Source organism: Pezoporus occidentalis, unplaced genomic scaffold (genome assembly GCF_034315485.1).
Source record: "Pezoporus occidentalis ecotype Australia unplaced genomic scaffold, CSIRO_AGI_Poc_V1 ctg3, whole genome shotgun sequence".
NCBI classification, from domain to species: Eukaryota; Metazoa; Chordata; class Aves; order Psittaciformes; family Psittacidae; genus Pezoporus; species Pezoporus occidentalis.
Window position 1 is genome coordinate 4,708,120 of NW_026914940.1, and position 19,798 is coordinate 4,727,917.

The 19,798-nt window shown below is 39.2% G+C and overlaps 1 protein-coding gene across 2 annotated transcripts in view; it reads left to right on the plus strand.

Moving 5' to 3' along the window:
* The window catches only part of FAM135B (family with sequence similarity 135 member B), a 192,723-nt gene that overhangs the window by 112,483 nt on the left and 60,442 nt on the right, over nt 1–19,798 (plus strand). For both annotated transcript variants that reach the window (XR_009966306.1, XM_062626976.1), the window contains exons 4-6: nt 8,024–8,163; nt 15,838–15,908; nt 16,538–16,711. Coding sequence is in view for 1 of the 2 variants with exons in the window: in XM_062626976.1 (XP_062482960.1) it covers nt 8,024–8,163; nt 15,838–15,908; nt 16,538–16,711 (385 nt within the window). In the remaining variant the exon portion in view is untranslated. The remainder of the gene's footprint in view (nt 1–8,023; nt 8,164–15,837; nt 15,909–16,537; nt 16,712–19,798) is intronic.

The window sequence follows — 19,798 nt, forward strand, 5'->3', positions numbered from 1 at the left end:
CCAGTTCTTCAGTGCTAAAAGCCAGATAATTTTGTGACAGCATTGTTTCTTTTCTCTCTTTCCCTCAGTACAAGAGCACAGGGGCAGTGAAGGAAAACCCAAAACACCATGTCAGTGGATATCTGTTAGATACAGTCACTGTCTGTTCTGAATTCACCCCTTTTAATATATTTTCTGGGAACTGTACTTTGGCTTAGTATTTCTCCAGCTTGTTATGATTTACTCCTATGCAGACATGTGCATCAACTGCAACTACTGGGTACCTAAGTCCAGAAAACCAGGAAAAGGTGACCACCACCTCAGTGTCTGGGTTGGGGGGGGGAGAATTTTTGTAAGGAAGAAATGAAATTTCCAGCTGAAGTTTGCAACAGTTGCCACTATTTGACTAGTTGCGGTAGAGGCCTATAATTAGCTCTTATTTAAGAAGGCATATGGCTCCAACAGATGGTAAAGGAAAAAAAGCAAGTTAGATAAACACAGCTATTTGCAAAAGACTTTCTGGTCTCCTTTGGTTATATTTTGTGGTATGGTTCTTAGGTTCTAGCAAGATAGCATACTATTCATTCGAGGAATGCCCACATGTCTTAATGTTCTATAACAAATAGCAAAACATGCATGCCCTGCAAGTTTTTAAGAATTTTGGTGATAGCAGAAGAAATTAGATGACAAGAAAACTTTAAAATTAGAAAATTCATACCTGTTTTGTAGGGTCTGTGAACCAACAACCGGTTCTCCTTGCAAGCTGGTGGGAATTTCAGATGCTGAAGGCCAAGACATAACGGCCTAAAGTGTGTGTCTGGATGGGTGAGGGAGATAGTCATCCATTAGATAGATTTGCGCTATGCTTCTGACAGTACCAACCAGGATGATGTGTGCTGTAGAGATCACTCACCTTACAGGTAGGTGGGCTACAGCTGGTCCTGACGGAGATTTCAAAGGCAATATTGTTTATACCCATTTATTATCACCCTCGCTGTTCACCTCTGTTAACAGACTGTGCAATTGCTTCCAATTCACTTCAGGGCAAGGACATCTAGCTCAGTTTAAATTGCCTTCTGCTGTCATTTACCAACAGTTGACTTTCCACTGAAGCAGCTTATGAAAGATCACATGAACCACTGACACAACATATCTGAGTGGGTAGTAACATAAGGTTTGTGGGTAGGGAGGTTTTAAAATGCTCACAGCTCTTTCGCAACTGAGTGCATAGAAATGCCCTTCATCTGTCTACGAATGAGTGACCTGGGATAATGAACCCATCTACGTTATAAAGGTATCTCATGTCTGAGATTCTCATGTGTGAGAACCCAAGTACAGAGGCTGTAATACGCTTCTTGTGGCTCTGAATGAATCCGAAACACAAATGCTTAAGTGTGCACTGTTATTCATAAAGAACTATTTACAGTGAAGCTTTGTTTACAACTGCAGTATCTTATGTGTTATTGAAGAGCATCACTTTCATTAAAGCAAATTTAACAGAAACTTACTTTTCCATTTATCTGAACAATGGCATAATAGTGCTGCTTTTATTCAGACAGCAGGAGAGAGTCAAGAATTTGCCAGTAATTGAGTAATTATCTTCTTTCCAGTGCTATAGTCGTAAAGGCATTAAAGCAACTAGATCTGAAGTTAGATCTGTTTTCCATATGAATTTTTCCCTGACTGTATAATCACTCCCTATTCATTTTAGACCTCTCAGACAATGCTCAATTAACTGTAGAGTGATAATTCTGGAGAAAGCAGGATGTAAACCTGAAGTCATCTTTCTGAAAGGGCATATTCCCTGGAGGTGTAATTTCATATTTAGAAAAAAAAAATAAATTACTTTCTTTGTTCTCTGCCTTGCATGGGGAATAGAAAACGATGTAATCTCTTCAGCAGCAAAGTGCCAGGACTGAGCTGTCTTACTTCTTCCTTTCTTATATGAAGAAGTGGTAACTATTAATCTTAGTTCTCTGGGCTATTGAATGGAGGACAGAGGTAGGGTAAATCCTATCTGTCAGGCCCAGAAGTTGAAATATACTAAAAGCAGAGGTAACAAAGAGGTATAGGTGTGAAGTTTTCCACTGTAATTATCAGCAAAGTTTTAGTCAAATCCTACAAGTTTGAGAGAAAATTTGAATAGAAAACTTGCTGGTTTCAACCAGCTGGAGAACACAGTTTTTCATGTTTCATTTAGGCCTCTTGTTGTGTAAGGAAAAATAACATTATTTAAAGTTATTCTTACAAGGTACTCAGTTTTGAAACAAACCAAGCACCTAATTCCCATACTACTTCATGCTTCTGGTATCTGTTGGAAGAAGAGTTAAAAAAGTAGTGCAAAGTGAAGTAATAGTGTTCATACTCGCTATGCGTGGTTTCTGTAGTGCTATACCTGAGCATCTCTGCCTTTCTAACTGTTGTTTTTTCTTCAGAAACTCTCTAAACCATATTGATGCTTTGAAAGCACCCTCTGCCTTTCACTCATAGCTTTGAAGGCACCCTCCTATCGTAGGAACATTACCTCATGCAAGAGTTCTGAGGCTGTGTGATTAAGCATTTATGCTTTTTAAAGCCCCAGAAAAAAAAAAAAATAGAAACAAACCTCCAGCATTTCCCAAAGGTCAGATTATACCAGTATTCTTGGGAAAATCTGGGTCTCAGAATGGAATGTCCACCATCCTTGAAAAGGTTTGTTAGTGAACATTTATTCCAGTTTCCTTTGGCAGCTATAGACGTCAGAAGGAAGCGCAATCTAAAATGCAGTCATGAAAAGAATCTAGCTGTTGAGATAGGATCATGATAATCACTTGTATGCCAAACAGATTGCAGAGGCCATAAAAACCAGCCAATCTTATTGCTTTGCAAACAGCAAGGGCTCATATGACTTAGGTGGCTTTGGGGAAATCATTCATCATCAAGTCTCAGCTACACCAAGACGTTGCTATGTCAAGGTCTCTCCTTGACAGGAATCAGAGGCTGAGATATGTGTGTATCATTGCCAGTTGATTCTGCCAAGAAGAGTTTGCTGTTTGTTTGCCCTGTAGAAATGTTGTTAACATAAAACAACTATGAAACTTCTCAGAAAGTTCTCATAGAGGTTAAGAAAAAAAAAAAGTTAGTGAGGGATGGTTCAAGTAAAGGAAATGTAAAGGGAAGAAGGGAGATAATTTAGGCACAGTGAAAGCAGAAGAAGGATGCTATAAAAGTTCAGAGTTGAAAAATGAAGGAAGTGGAACATCTAGAGAGGACAATTGGGATAACTGGCCAGTAGTTTGGGAGAAGGAGTACTAATCTATCCGGTGTGTGTATTAGGATCTTAGAAAGGTTGATGAAACAGTTCTGACCTGCAGAATATTATCAACATCTTATTTTACTTTTCCCTACAAATGTCTTCCTCTCAGAACAGAAGTGTGTGTGAGTGTGCTGCTGGGAGGAATAACACTAATTCATTCATTTTCAAATGAATGAAAATCAGGAAAACTTTGCTATAGCTGAGGAATGCTGAGAGTCTGGCCAAGCAATAGTTTCAGTTGATGTACCAGTGGGTCCTTGCAGGAGAGCAAGCAATTATGGCATATCACACCTATTCAAAGTGCAAATAGAGTAGCTCATTTGTCAACTCAAGTTGATTCCATTACCAACGTTATCTAATTATACCTACTATCAACAGCAAAGCTATGGCTAAGTGAGTTTGACCAGATGTCACATGTCTCTGTAGGACATATGGTTTCTGGTGATGTTCTTCATGTTCCAGGGCTTTTTCTTGAAGATGTTAAACCAGATTTTCTTACCCTTTGTCTGCTAGTTTCTATTTTCCTACCCCAGCTCTCATTGTACACCCTCTTTCTGATTTTTTTTAAAGAGATGAATAATTTCTCTATGATGTGTGGAAATAACATTTAGAAATCTCCATCTATAAAAACCTCCAGGTTGGAAAATTAGGTAGCTTGGAGTGTATCTGGGTGAGCTTTGTGTATTGGATATAGAGATGGTGGGGAAGCAGGACATGATATACTGACTGATCTGTACAGGTAGCCTATACTGTTTGTATAAAAGTGGACACAACTACAAAGAGCCTTCTTTTTCCCTTCCTTTTTGTAAAATGTCATTACTCAACAGTCTGTGAAAGGATCTATAGGGGTGGTCGTGGGATGGCGGTATACTTCTTGTGGAAAGAATAGAAAGAGAGAGACTCATCAACAGGCTTTTCTCATTCTCTTAAATGAATGGCTGTGAGGCAGGACTGTCCTGTTCATGCTTGTGATGGTTCTGACAGCCCTGAGAGCTCTTTCACTTTTCAGATAATTTGAAGACCTATTCAACCAAAAGAAGATAAGGAGTAAATGGCCTTAGGAATAGCCACTTAGGAAGAGGAGACAGGAAAATAAGATTCCTTCCAGCTTAAGGAACACTGCAAGTGTCACAAGTAAATCTCTTAAGAAAGAAATAGAGTGAGCAAAAGCTCATTACCACAAAATTAGACTTTCCTTGATGGGTTCACCAAAGTACAAACCTTTGAAAGTGTAGAATAAGGAGCTACATGCAGGTCAATAGAGTCTTAACTCCAGCCCTCACCAGGGAGTGAGGGCTCCCAGCAGTTTCCACAAATTATATCTCTCTTCCTTGAACTGCATGTTATTGCTGAGCAGTGCACAGCTCAGAGCTGTTTCTGTTACTGAGGTTATGCTGGAGAGAGATTTGGGAAAGCTTATAGATTCAGGCTTCTCTCTCACACACTCCTGTGCTTTGTGCTGGAGGACAGAGGTGCTTGAGTGAACATGGGGGTACATCTGCTATGTTTCCTGCCAGCAACCCTCTCTGAACAATGTCAGCCATGGCAAATCCCAGCCTTATTGCCACTGTCCCTTAGCAGACAAGTCTCAGGGTTTAGGAAGACATGAGGGTCAAAAGGCAGCAACAAGGGGAAGTTCGTAAAAGTTACTGGGAAAATGATGTTTTCATGGAGTAGACTGAGGAAGAGTATGTTTGGTGCAGGTACCACTTCTTGCTAGTGGTAGGAGTACAGTCAAACAGCCTGGTCCCTGTCTATATCTTAAAGCGCATAAGACATCAGTGAGTGCTACTTCCTGAAGGGCAATAGCTATGGAATTGCTATCCTTGCCCTTTGCTTTGAGAAGCAGGATTCCTGCACTGCTATTAGCATTACTAGGACATCTTCATGCTGCCTGTGAGATAACTCCTGTCACAGTCTTATGTCATATTTAAGAGGAAAAAAGCAGGCTGTGGTCATTGAAACAAGCAGGAACTGGTTGTGTTTAAGGAGATGCTGTAGTTCTCTGACAGATTTCTGCAAAGCTAGATCTCTGCTTAAAACAGCAATTTTTTGACCTGTAGTGTCATATTCACTTGCACTGTTTTGAGACAACCCTGATCACTGTAGCATGTCTTTGACTTTGACTTTCCACACAAGAAAGAGGGCTCTATGTCACCTTGCAAATCTAACTCCTAAGGCAATTACCGACCAGGAGTGGTCTATGCAGGAGCGTGTTTGAAAAGAAAATGACATTAAACTTTCCGTCCTAGAAGAATATCAGTATATCAATATCTAAATCAAATAACACAAAGCTTCCTTTGTCTGCCAGCTAGGCATAAGAATATGTTATGCTTCTAATATGATTTTTGCAGTGTCTCTAATATGATGAGCTTTAAATTAAAATAAATACAACTGCATGCTTTTGAAGAGCTAATCAGGCTGAAACATTCGAGTCTAGCTGGTGTAACACAAGGAAATAAGTGTGTATTTATCTAGGCTGCCTGGACTTATGCATAACTATTATGCAAGATATGTGATGGGAAGACAAAAGCAGGGTGAAACACTCTAGGCTGTTCCTGGGTGTCCTTGGTAAAAGTCAGTAATAACAAAATGACTTGAGTGTCATCTGAATGACAGTACTATGGTCCTGCTAATTAATTAGCTCAGGTCTTAGCGGGTTTATTGGTATTTAATCAACCTGTCCTCCTGCTCCATATGATTTTTTTTCTTTTTTTTTTATGAGAAGGTACTTCTCTTTGTCTGTATGATTCCTGTTCCAGCAAACTGGCGCCACAGAAACTAATCATTGTAATGACAAAATCCATTCACTTGTCTACAAGGGCCTTCAGTTCTCGTTTTTTTAAGTCTTTACTCTTCTCTTATATATGTAATTTCTTTTCCCTAACTAAACTTTACCTTGGGAAATCTTTAGTCCTCTCTCAGCCTTGACTCACTGACTTCTGAGTGGTAGGACAAGAGGAAATGGCCTCAAGCTGTGCCAAGGGAGGTTTAGATTGGATATTAGGAAAGATCTCTTCACTGAGAGGGTGCTCAGGCACTGGAACAGGCTGCCCAGGGCAGTGATGGGATCACTGTCCCTGGAAGTGTTCACAAACTGTGTAGATGAGGCCCTTAGTGACACGGTTTAGTGAAGGACTTGGCAGTGCTTCAGTAACGGTTGGACTTCGTGATATTTAAGGTCTTTTTCTACCTAGTTGATTCCATGGGTCTATGATTTCTGCATGGAAAAGCAAAGCAGTACCCTTGTGGCAGCAGAATAGACCTGTCCTGATTTGAAATTCTTTGACAAACTTTCAGTCCCTAAGACTTTCTGACCTGGACATTTATCTTACCACAGCTCGTGGACTCAAAACAATTCTTCAAAGCCTCAAATTCCCAGAAGTATCTTCTGAAAAACTGTTCTTTGTAAAAGTGCCTTCTGGCTTCTTGATGGTGATCACAGACCTGTCTCCTTTTGAAGGATTGATACTGGTACACCATTTTTTGGCACTCCTTGACAGGAATGTTCCAGAATACCATTTGCTAAAGGACCATATTTCAAAAGCTCAGGTTCCTAACGCACTGAATGCTGGAAAGGAACAAAACTAGCTGAGTAGATTTTGCCAGAAGTTGTTACTCAGGGCCTATGGAAGTAGAATTAGCAGTGGATTCTGGTTAACAGCAAAGACACAACTTGAAAGCACCTAACTCTGGTGACCAGTGGTTCATTAAATAGTCACGTAGACATCTTGACTAATGTCATGAAATTCCTTCCAGGCTCCTCTGGAAGTAATTCACTGTAGTAAATGTTGTTGCCTCCAGTGTGGGTTTGTACAGCTAAGCAAGTCACACTGTTTTCCTGTCACTCAAAGGCAAATTACTTAAGCAGTGGACTTCAAGCAAAAATTTGCCTCAATCTAAAGTATTTTGTCAGATGAATGATATCTTAAGTTCCATAGGCTCCAATGTTACCAAAATAAAATACATACATTAGAGGCACCTAAAAGTTAGGAAGGACAAATCCCACCTGAGCTTATATGAAGTTCATTTGTGATGTGATGATGCATGATGCATCATACAGATGAAGCTATCGGCTGCTTGAATTCAGTGTAGAGAAGCTTAGGAGTTTGGTTCTTGAGTTCCCCAAATTAATCCCAATTGTATGGACCAAACTGCCAACTCTCACATAGGTCAAGGGCCTGGAGGATTACACAGGAATTTTGGTGTCGTCTAAAAATGAGTACTTTTTCCTTTTTCTGTTTCCTTTTTCCGTTTCCTTTTTCCATTTTAACTGAAGATGCCTCTGCACTTCCAGGCTCTACATTCAATAACTGCTATTGCCTATTGTCCTCCCTCCTACATAGTAACTTCTGGGAGCACCAGAGACATGAAGAAAACTGCCTTCATGACAGATAAAAGATGAAATTTCACAAATGAACACCCACAGTCCTCATCGGTAGAAAACATTTAATGCTTTAGTTTTCATTAGAAATGAAGTTAATAGGGTAAGTGCTGTCAGAGGGTCAGCTATTCTCATTGTGAAATACAAACTGCCTACAGTTTAACATGTATTTTATTTAAGTACCAAGTTTGGAAACCTGCAACCCACAATTACAATCTGTTCCATTACTATTAATTATTGAGAATGCAAGTGTTTAATTACAAGTGCTAACACAACTGGCCTAGATAATCCTGAAATGAAAACATGTGAATAAAAATAAACTCCCTGCAGAGATCCCACCAGGAATCTGTCTGTGTTTTGTGCAGGTGATTCCAGCCTTTGCTCAGCCTGCGTTCATGAAAACACCGTTTACAGCAGAATATTTCAGATTTTGTACAGAAATGAAGAGATCGTTCTTAATGAATCAATGAACTTCAGAGTGCACTTGCTTCTGGATGGCGAAAGGGTGAGTTGTCTTGGGATGCACATAAAAACCAGGAGGGCTGGGATTCCTTTTATGCAACTTTAGGTGTCCCTTGCACACATATCTTCATTTGAGATATGACAGCTTCCATTTGAGAAGCTGTTATGGGGTCCGTGTACTGACAAAGGTCTCACCAATATGGCTGGTGGAGGTAAAGGGATGATTTATCTGACCAAATACCAGCATCTGCATTAGAAGATTGACTGTCTGGTACCCATCATTGCCTATGCTGACAAAGGTGCCTGGGGTGATTTGTTTGTTTGTAAATGTTATTGTTATAAACATCTTCATTAGGTCAGATTGACCCTCTGCAATGTGTATGTTATGAAATGTTGTCAACATTTGAGCTTTCCAGTGGAATAAGATGTTGACATACACTGGTAAATCAGTGTGCCATAAACTCAAGTGTATCAACCATAGTTTGTCTTTTGTATACACTAGATCACTCATTCTACATATCTGTAGATCAGCCTCACCTGAGAAAACCAGGAAGATTCTGCATCTTCCTAAGACCAGCTTCTGCTTCTCCCATCCATTACTGCTATCTTCTTCTCTTCTCTTCTTGTGACTGTTTTTTGTTACAGCAATGACAATACTGTGACCAAGCTCCAGAGTCCCTTTCCACCAGAGGTCTCATCCTTCTCCTTAGTGCTCTTGATTGCAGAAGTGCATGGCAGAGTTACTGGAGCTTACCTTCCTTATAGTCCATGTACAACCCCTTTGCTTCCCATCCTGTCTCAGCTAGAATGGGTTCATACTGAGATACTTCTCCTCATGGGGCATTCACTCCTTCAGCCCACATGAGCACACACACAAGGGTGGGTACATGATTTGAATCACCCATCTTGTTGGGTACCATTGGCTTCCTCTTACTGATGTGAAACTAATATCTTCCAGTGATAACTTCTGTTCCCAGGAGGTACAAGAGAGGAGTAATCTTAGATTATGGAGAGTACTGTTTCACTGGACTCTTAGGGGAAAAAGTGTCATAGTAGAATGGCATTAAGGCCTGGTCCAAGGTGTCATTGCTGTGCTTTGCCAGCACAAGGACTGGTACAAAATAGATGTCATTGGTACTTGGTGACAGTGAGAGACACATGACATGAGTTGGATTTGTAAAATCAGCAATCCATCAAAAATAGGTCCTATAAGTTATGCAGCCAGTGTGAATCAGAAGCTGTGTGTGGACCTCGGGGACAGAGATGCTTACTTGTTCTTCCTTTTGTAACTTTGCATTTGACCATGAAGAGATTTGAATTTCTGTTTTGTCCTATTTCAACCCATATATATATATGTACATAATTAGGTTATATATAGATCTAATTTAAAACAGCTAGAGAACTTATATCAGGCTTCTTTCACATGCTTACCTTTTCCACCCGCTTTTCTCTTCGTATTTTGGTTTGAGCTTTTGTTTGGGTTTTTTGGAGGTTTTGTTTGTTTGTCCTCAATTTATTCCTCCCTAGAATCGTTTTCTTTGTGCTTACTCTTTAAATGAAAAATTACTAAATGCAAGTTTCTCATTATTTGTTAGGAAACTGTTCCAACATGCTTAACTGAATATTAATTTTGTCCTTTCTCAGTGGAACATCTCTGATTAAATGTCCCTCCCCTCAAATTACAGCAGTTTCTGCTGTGTTGAGCAGGGATGATTTCTGATGACTTTTGCCTTAATATTCAGGACAGTTGTGCACTTCACAAAATGAGAAAAAGAAAACCAAAAATCCCACAAGATTCCTCTCATCAAAACTCATTCTGACTCCTGATGTGCTGTATACATCACATTTGTCTTTTTATAGGAGGTCCCTTGGAAAAGGACAGCTCCCCAGTTTTGTATTTAAAGAATGGTTTTACACAGACAGAACTCCATCATCTTTGTACGATGAAGTTGCTTTGGGTTTTCAAGCTTGTAGAGTAAAAGGATAAACAATTCTGTTGGTTCTGCATGAGTGTTGAAGACACTAAAAAATCAAACATAAAAACTAAAGGTCTGTAAAACTACTTGCATGTTGAGCAGACTACCACAATTCACCTCTGCCTGATGCTCCCAGGCCTGTTTTATCTGCTTTGATGTCTTGTCCTCCACAACTTTACAGATGTTACATAAATATAGGAGAGACTGAAGTGTGCCACTCCATCAGGTGCCATGATCAGAAGAAAACTTTTACATCCACAACTATTGTTCAGAGATGGTTTTGCATCTCTGACACCTAATCTATACAATCCTTGCAATGTGGCACTGGCAGAATGCTTGCAGCTTTTTAGTGTTTTAAATATTATCTCTGTTTATAACTTTTTAATTTATTTGATACACAACAGATTTATGTCCCTTTTGTGCCAACTGTGCGCTATGGTGATGTTTTGGGTTTTTATTTGGTTGAGGGTGGAGGATTTATTTGCTGCTTTTTCTGCAAATGGAAGTTATGATGAATAAGGAAGTCACACTGAGTAATGGAAATATTGACTTCATATGCTTCATATGCTTGATTCTATGATTCTATGTAGTTTTTGCTGTCAGAGCTGGAATTATCAATTATTATAACAAGGAAGCAGTATGCTTATGGTGCTACGGTAGTTTTGCTGCTGAGACACATTGCTGACACAGGCTCAGTACACAAAAAAAACACCAAACCAAAAAACTCAGTGTGAATGCCCGCATTAGATTATATGTTACTAGTTGTTTTGGTTTTTTTTTCCCCTTCTTCTTTTTCCCTCTTCTTGCATAACCCTCAATAATATTAAATATGGAAATACATCTCTTTTTGTCTGGCATTAAATGGAAAAAACCCTCTACTATCTTCCTAGAAGTGGCACTGAGCACAACTTTCAGAATATAAATGGTGTTTTAAAACTTTCTGATTTATTAGATGCCTTTTCCTCTACTACCCAAAAATACAACATTATTTTGAATTCATAGGGAACGATACTGCAGAGCCAACTTTTACTGTTACAAAGAAGTCTAATATATTTTCATAAGCTTTTGCTTTCATTCTCATTAAAGAAGGAGGTCTGCCGCTTTCATCAAGTAATAAACCAAGTAACTTGTCTGTCTCCTTGCTTGCTGGCTCCATTCAGGGACAATTTAGTAGCAGGGAGAGGACAGAGTGAGGCAAGCTGGGATATCACAGTATATTAGATTTTGTACTTTCCAGAGAAATCTAAGTGGGATTGGACATCCAGATGTTTCGCCTGACATTCTGGCTAAATGGTTAAATATTATGGACATATATCACAAGAATGCTGGAAACTTCAGTATAATCACAGCTCTTGAAAGCTAAACCAAAGATATAAAGGTAATCCTAAAAAAGTAGAATTCAGAACTGAAAGGATGCAATTGATTGATTCCAGGCCAGTTCAACAGAAACTGAAGTACTTCATATACACTTTTTTTTTGTATAAAATACTTTTACTTTTCCTATACTAATATTTTCTACTGTACAGATTCCAAACAGTGTTCAATGGAATGCGTTTCTCTCTCAGTGCAGTCTTTTGGCAAGAGAGGCAGTTTATAGAAAAGAAAGAGGCTCCTTAGAAAACATCCAGAACTCCTGACAGCACCTTCTGGAAAACTGTGTGTGCTCACAGATAAGTATGGAGTCTTTCTGCATGAGCCATGAGGTCCAAGGTGGGGGCTCTAGGGGAAATGTAGGCACCCCCCAGCAATGAAGAACACAACACTGAATCTGAAAACTTATTTTCCACAAGATGATGCTAGAGGAAAAAGGTAGAGATGCAAACAATGAGGAATTAATCAAATGAGAAATGACAAAATTAATTTCATCATTTGATTTTGGGGGGGGGGGAAATATCATGTATTATTTAGAAAGAAAGCTTTCAAAATTTATATTCAGAGCTGTCTTCACTCGGTCTATTTTTGATTGGAGACAAGATCAGCATGTGAAATGCAATATTTCCCAGAGGGTAGATGTTCTAAATTTCTCTTATAATCATTTGGGTGTATGGAATATTATAGAACAGAATAATATTCCCTGTTCAGTATGAATATATTTCCACATACACAGATCTTTATTTTCTTTTTCACATGTTGCGATTTTAATTGTTAAAACAGCTGAGAGGTCCAAGAACTTTGTAGAACATTAGGAAGAGCTTATCACAGAATATCTAGGAGGACACTGCTTGGCTTAACCAAACACTGATTATATTCCAGAGAAAATTTTCAAGCTAATTTCTTAAATTGGCTGGTGTTAAAATTTGAAACTTTTCTTCAGGAGAAAAAAAACCAAATAGGTAAACCTGATACTCTATCAGAATTCTGGGCAATTACACAGCCTGTAAATTATAACTGTGGAAAACACTGTAATAGTCCCACTAGTGCTAAAATAAACAAACGATACTTAAGGACAATATTATTTCATATAGGAGCTTAAGGAATGATAAAATTTGAGTGCCTCTTCTGTGTGAGCTATGGAAAGGCTATTTTATTAGCAGGTATCAAAGCTGTATATTAACTATTGTCTTGTAATTATTGTACCTAATTCTGTGTTCTGGTTTCAGCTTTAGAAGTTATTTTTCTCACTGGTAGCTGGTGCAGAGCTGTGTTTTGGCTTCAGTCTGAGAACAATGTTGATAACACACCAATGGTTTAGTTGTTGCTCAGTAGCATTTACCCTGATCAAGGACTTTTCAGTCTCATGCTCTGCCAGTGAAGAGGGACATGGGAAGCCGGGAGGAAGCAGAGACAGGACACCTGACCCAAACTAGCCAAAGAGGTATTCCATACCACAGCACATCATGCCCCATATAGAAACTGGAGAGAGTCACCTGAAAGGGACCAATCACTGCTCAGGTTGGTCTGAGTATTGGTCAGCAGGTGGTGAGCAACTGTATTGTGCATCACTTGGGTTCTCTGAGCTTTTATTTCTTCTCTTGTTGTTTCCTATTATTATTATTTGTATTCATTCTATTATCCCTATATTTTACTTTATTTTAGCTATTAAAGTGTTCTTATCTCAACCTGTGAGGTTTAGATTCTTTTGATTCTCCTCCCTAGCTTACCTGGAGGAAGAGGGGTGAGAGAACGGCTGCATGGTGCTAAGCTACCAACTGGGTCTAAACCGTGGTATTTTGTTGTGTCTCAACCTGTGCATAAGCCATTTAATTATGATTTCTCATTAAGAGTCCAGTGATTTTTGAACTGTTCACTTTTCACTTGATTCAATATTACCTCCAATATACAAAGGAAAACATGTAACCTGTGTAGTGAGAACTGTGATTTGATTTTATGTAGGGTTTTGCACTGTTCTGAGCAGTCTGGTTATGATACAGTTATGGGATTAAAAAAAATTCTATACTTGCACCTTAACACATGACCCCATGCAGTGCTGAATATCTCTAAGTGTCTCAGACATCTGCTCATTGCCTCAAGGTGTTTTGAGCTAGTGTCACTTGCTATAGGCCTTGTTTTAAACACAGACTCAGATTTCAGTGACAGTTGCAGGTGTTCAGCAGTATTAGGCACAGACCCAAGATTTCATCCCTTCTGTTGGAGGATGAGGATGAGGTTTGCTTTGTCTGAAGCACTCTACTTGAGCTGAATTCCTAATTTAAATTCAGAACGCAGCTTCAATAATGATTATTTCCTTTGCAATTGCCAGCAACTGTGATTTTTAGTGACAACAGCTCATTAAAAAGGAAAAAGTCTTTTATTCTGAAAGACATACTTCCAGGTGTTTTGAGACAAATGCAAAAGAGAAAGCACATTTTCAGTAAACAGAAGCTGGAATTTTCTCATCCCATCTCTTCCTGTGGTCATGCTAGAAGAGTCATAGAATAGTTAGGTTGGAAAGGACCTTAAGATCATCTAGTTCCAACCCCCCACCATCATGAGCAGGGACATCGTATTACTCCAGAAGGGTTTAAATTTTGCATCTTTGATAATTTTGTCAAGGTGTAAACGATCCTGGACTTAATTTTCTTGCTTCAGCAGAAGAATGGTACTCTGTAGATGGAATTTCACCTTTGGAGAACCTAGCTAAATATGGTTGATGTTACATATTCTAAGAATCGTACCTGTCAAAGCAGGCTAGATGCCTTTGACATTGCCTTCAGTGCATTATTGGTATATTCTGTTATTAAGAAGTAGAATTCCTCTTGCTTAATTTAAGCCATCTAAAATTCAAATGCGTCTAGACCAAGATATTTCTCTAGGCTCTATCTGTTATTACTGGAAAGAGGCAAGCACAAGCAGAAATCAATCATCCTTTTCCAGTGTGTACTTCAGGATGGGTCAGCTCACCGTGTGCATCTGCTGTTTTTTTTCCAATGTCAGAAGACAGAACCTGGATGTCTCACCTCACCTTTTTGTGGCAAAAAATGAGTAAAAAAAGTTGTATTTGTAATAGCCTCTTCCCAGTGAACAACTCCACTTCTCCAGCTGCATTCCTTCCAGCCCTGGTTGTACTCTGGTATAAAATAAAGTATTCTTATGCTCTCATTAAAAAAAAAACAAAACAACAAAAACCAAACAAAACAAACCAAAGCTAATTTTCTAATAAAATGAACAATTTTTGTTCACATTTTCATTTAGGTTGATAGAAATAAAACCTTTTTTTTATTCTACTAAACCTACTTTGCTGAAAAAAAAAAAAAAAGACATTTCTAAGGAGTGAAGGAAGTGCTGGTCAGCTTAATCCTTTTCCTATTCTGATTTACTTATTTTCATTGATTATGGTTGTTTTAACTGTGACAAAATAGGATGTGTTATCCTATGTAGTCCTTTTCAGGTGAAGGAACTGACAGCTTCCTTCATGTACTGTGTCAGAAAATACAATTAAAGTGTTTTACTGACAATAAAAGAAGGGTAATCTTGCTGGTGGGACCTATAGGATGAAGATACCAATGAACTGGCTTATCACCACGTATTATACATTTGGTGTTTTTGGTGAGCTGAACTGACTCTGTTTAAACACTCTGAGCATTCTAAACTAAAGTGAATAATTAAACTTCTGATAATTAAAGCTTTAAAAACAGCAAAAAAGAGTTGAATTTTGCAAAGAAAATGGGATAGATGTGAATCAATGATGAACTACATCCATGAATCTGTCAAGAGCCAGAAAGAGTGACTGGAAGGTAGGAAAACCTCAGTTTGCTGAAAAACACGTTAAAAGGCTAATGATGGAGATGAGAATTTGTCAGAATTATTTTAGCCATTTCTGATCGTTTTAAGCTGCAAACTTTGAATCTTGCATTAGTTACAATGAGGTAACCAGAAAGATTCATGACTGTTTCTTGACCAAGAAAACCTATTCCTCATTCGGGCGACAAGGAAACCCAAACAAATACTCGTTCAGTGAGGGCACACAGCTTCAGAAATACTCCACTGACTCAGTGTGCAAAGAGCAAGGATTCAACACACGCAGTACTCTGTGCATGTTGATTACTCATGTTTTGAGTGATTTCTTTGACCTGACAGGACACCTCAGAGCCGATAACACCTCTGACTTCTCTGGTTCCCCCTGACTCCTTCAGCCATTATATTGACTTGCTGTCACATTGGCTCCTTTCCGCTACTGTGGTGGGGTGCTTTTGTCGCTGAATATTTCTGCCTTTGCTCTTATCAGACAAACCCATCTACTTTTGCCTTCAGTGTTGTGGTAGACGACTCTTAAAGGTAACCTTGCCTTTCTCTTTTTGTAGGTGGAAGATGCATTAAGTGAGGCAGATTTTCAGCTCAAGTTGGACCTGCACTTTACTGATAGTGAACAACAGTAAGTGCTGTTTTAAAGCTTAATTGGTAATGTAGTATGAGATTTTCAAAGTTGTTATGTTGTTCTATCTCTCCTGCTGTTAAAGTCAAATGGAATATGACCTCTCTGTGAGCAGGGGCTGTGATTCATGAGCACGTGTATCTCAGGAGACACCAGAGTATTCTCTGGCTGAAGATGGCTGAAGAACATACTAAGCACTTTTCTCGTATTAAGAAGCAAAGCTGTCTCTATAGTTTAGGAGGAAGAAGTCTTCCCACTGAGTTTTATTTCTTCCAGTTGCATTTGATTCCCTAATCTTAGGTGAAGTGGGAGCAGCATCCCTTCCTGAGACATAGCAGAAAGTGTGATCCCAGATATTATTCAGTCATTGAATCACAGAAAAGGCTTCCAATGACTTCAGCAACATATACAGGAGGACAGGACAGGAGGAGGTGCAAAGAAATCACCTAAACTCTGTTTCATGCCAAGACTGTCCCCCTGTGATTTTACTCATATACATAGGGCCCTAAACAGATTTCAAGAACAAGTTTTGTTTATCTTCAAGATACAAAAAGTGAAAGCTTGTTCTCAGCCAAGATTAAAAAGAACTGAGACATTCAAGCTATGAGATTGTGCTCTTTGTGTTCCAGGCTGAGAGATGTTCCAGCGATCCCCATGATCAGCAGCCGTACACTGTGTCTCCACTTCCACCCCCGGAGAGGTCTGCACCACCATGTTCCTGTCATGTTTGACTATTTCCACCTGTCAGTGATATCCGTCACGGTGCATGCATCACTGGTAGCATTACACCAGCCCCTGATCAGGTAAAGGATGCAGAAATGTCTCTTGAAAGGCAGAAACTTCTCTTATGAGTTCTTTGTATTACTGCATAGGAGAAGGTAAAGGAAAGAGGATAATTTAATTTCAAGGATTTTTGGTCCAGAGCTAGAATTCTGCAGTTTGGTGTTTAGGGCCAGCCTCTGACACAGGCTACTTCCCTTGAGAAGACAATAAGGGTCTGATTGAAAACTAGCAAAACCTTTGGGAAGAGGTTCAGAGATTTTAATTAGTCTCTGTTTCCCATCTGTAACATGAGGAAAGTGGAAATTTTCTTCTCTTTGGCAGTTTTTCCTCTTTAGCTTAAAAACCACTAAGAGCATTTACATTTCCCCCTTCCCCCCCCCCCCCCCCCCCCGTTGGTTTTTTAAAGCATTTAGGACAGTTGGAGTCTAATCTCATCTGTGGCCTCTGTACATTAACATAATTCATAACATGGCTAGAAGAAGGCATGCATAAGTCAGGACTGGATAAGACTCTGCTGGTTTCTGCTTTGCAGCATCATCTGATTAACCATGTAGCAGTATAATTCTAGCTGCCACGGGGTCTAGGTGTGATTTATGTTATCTGATTCATAATGACAAGAAATTAATTCAGAATTCCTTCAAACAAAACAGGGCTGGAGGTCAATATCCTCTAATATTTAGGGCAGGTGAGGGGAAGCAAAGGTCTTTCTGGCAATTTACTTTGTGGTCAATCTTGTCATTGCATGAGATAAAGAGTGCTGAGAGGGAGGGAACTCCTTTGGTCCTGAAACAAAAAACAGTGTTCAACATTATTGTGCTTCCCTTACTCCAGCAAGGCCTTGTTGTTTACCAAATAACCAGGAGACTCAAGTTTATCAAATATTGTGCAGAGAACACTGCATCAGAAAGAAAAGATGAACCTGTAGGCCCTTTTTAGCTCAGGTTTTGTGTCTTGACTTAATACATCTTTGCTTCAGTTCTCCATTTGTGTAAAGGCATTGTTTGCGCTCAGTGCCGTAGAATGAATTGAGACTGTAAGAGGCTGAATTGTGACAGTGATGTGACTCATATTTATGGATCAGACTGGCATACCTTTTTCTTCAGCAGCTGAGGTACAGGTGTAACTGCTATATCTCTCCCTGCTATCTGTTGACTTTTAAAATAGTGAATTAGATTGTAACAGACTCCTTCTAACCAGATAATTTTCTTCAGATAATTTGCCCATTGTTCTACTATATAAAAGGATGAAAGAGCAAGTTATCATGTTTAATAACTGTTTTCAGTGCTTTGTTATCCTCTAATGAATGGACTTGCTACTGTTATTAGGCATAAATCTCCTAATATTTTTGTCTAACTGATGAGCAACTGTTCCATAGTCAGATTATTATAGCTTTTAAAATATAATATTGTGGACATTTATGAACTATACAATATTTTTACTTAATGCAGTGGAATGAAGGTTTTTGACAACGCAATATAAAGTCTCAATCACTTAAGGCAGTAAAATAATTTTAAAGTGTGATACTGAGGATTTAGCTCCTTTTTATATTGAGCATTCTCTAAATATAAATCAGGGTGAAGACATTAGTCCCAAAGGAATGCCAGTTCCAAGCATTCTGAAACAAAACCAGCCAACTAAAATCTGGTTTTCTCACAACTCAAAGCCTTCCTGCTTGGAGTTTACTAGCATTACAGACAAAAGGGTTTAATTGTACAATCAGATCTCTATTTTTGTAACACAATAGAACCCAAATGACTGTAAAGTTTTTTCTGTCACATTATGGAAATAATAAACACCAGATAGTTGCATTGTCTGGGAAAAATATCCATGCAGTATTTCACTGTGTTTAGTTTGCTACCTTGAACTGCGCCATCATAGTACATACTTTACATGTATATACATATTTTTTCCACACATATGTATCCACTTAAATGTAAAACAGGAATAGTTCTAGACCTACCCTGAAAATAAGGGTCACATATTACGTACAATTGAAATTCACTGCTGTCCTGAAGTTATCCTGGAAAACAACTTTGCCTGAAGCAGAGCTTTTTGCTCATATATGCTCTGTGGACTCAGCTTTTCATATCTTGTTAGCTTTCTGGGCATATTCAATATTCTACCCCAAAGTTCTTCCCTGTTGCCTGTATTTCAACAGTGAAAACAGTAAGGAAAATATCAAGACTGAGTCAAGCCTTTCCCTGCAGGGTAATGTACACCCGCAAATAGCTCTTGCTGAGCAAACCTTGCCAGGGTGCTTCCATTGACTCCTGTTTTTTGACAAGAGAACATTTTGACATTGATGTTTGTGCTGGTTAATAATTCTTACATAATCAATATTACATTAGGTTTGAGACTTTGAAACCCTCACCTCTGACCAAACTGAGAATGAGTGAAATTCATGTTTCTGGGATTCTTTGCAGGATTCTGCACCTGGGAGAGGGCAACCCCTGGTATCAATACAGGCTGGGGGTTGAATGGAATGAGAGCAGCTCTGAGGAGATGGACTTGGGGGTATTGGTTCATGAAATATTGGATCTGAGCTGGCAGTGTGCTTTCGCAACCCAGAAAGCCAATTGTATCTTGGGTTGCATCAAAAGAAGCATGACCAGCAGGTTAAGAGAGGTGATTCTGCCCCTCTACACTGCCCTGGTGAGACCCCACTTGGAGTACTGAGTGCAGTTCTGGTGTCTTCAGTAGAAGAAAGACATGAATCAGAGAAGGGCCACGAAAATGATCAGAGGGATGAAGCCCCTCTGAGGAGCTGCTGAGAGTTGGGGTTGTTCAGCCTGGAGAAGAGAAGACTCTGGGGAGCCCTTACTGCAGCCTTTCAGTACTTAAAAGGGGCTTATAAGAAAGATGGGAAAAGACTTTTTTGCAAGACCTGTTGCAATACAATGAAGGGCAATTGTTTTAAACTAAAAGGGGAGATTCAGGTTGGATGTGACAAAGAAATTCTTTACAATGAGAGTGGTAAAATACTGGCACAAGTTGCCCAGAGAGGTGGTGGATGTCCCATTCCTGTGACAGTCAAGGACAGGCTGGATGTAGTTCTGAGCAACCTGATCTAGTTGAAGATGTCCCTGCTCATTGCAGGGTGTTGGAAC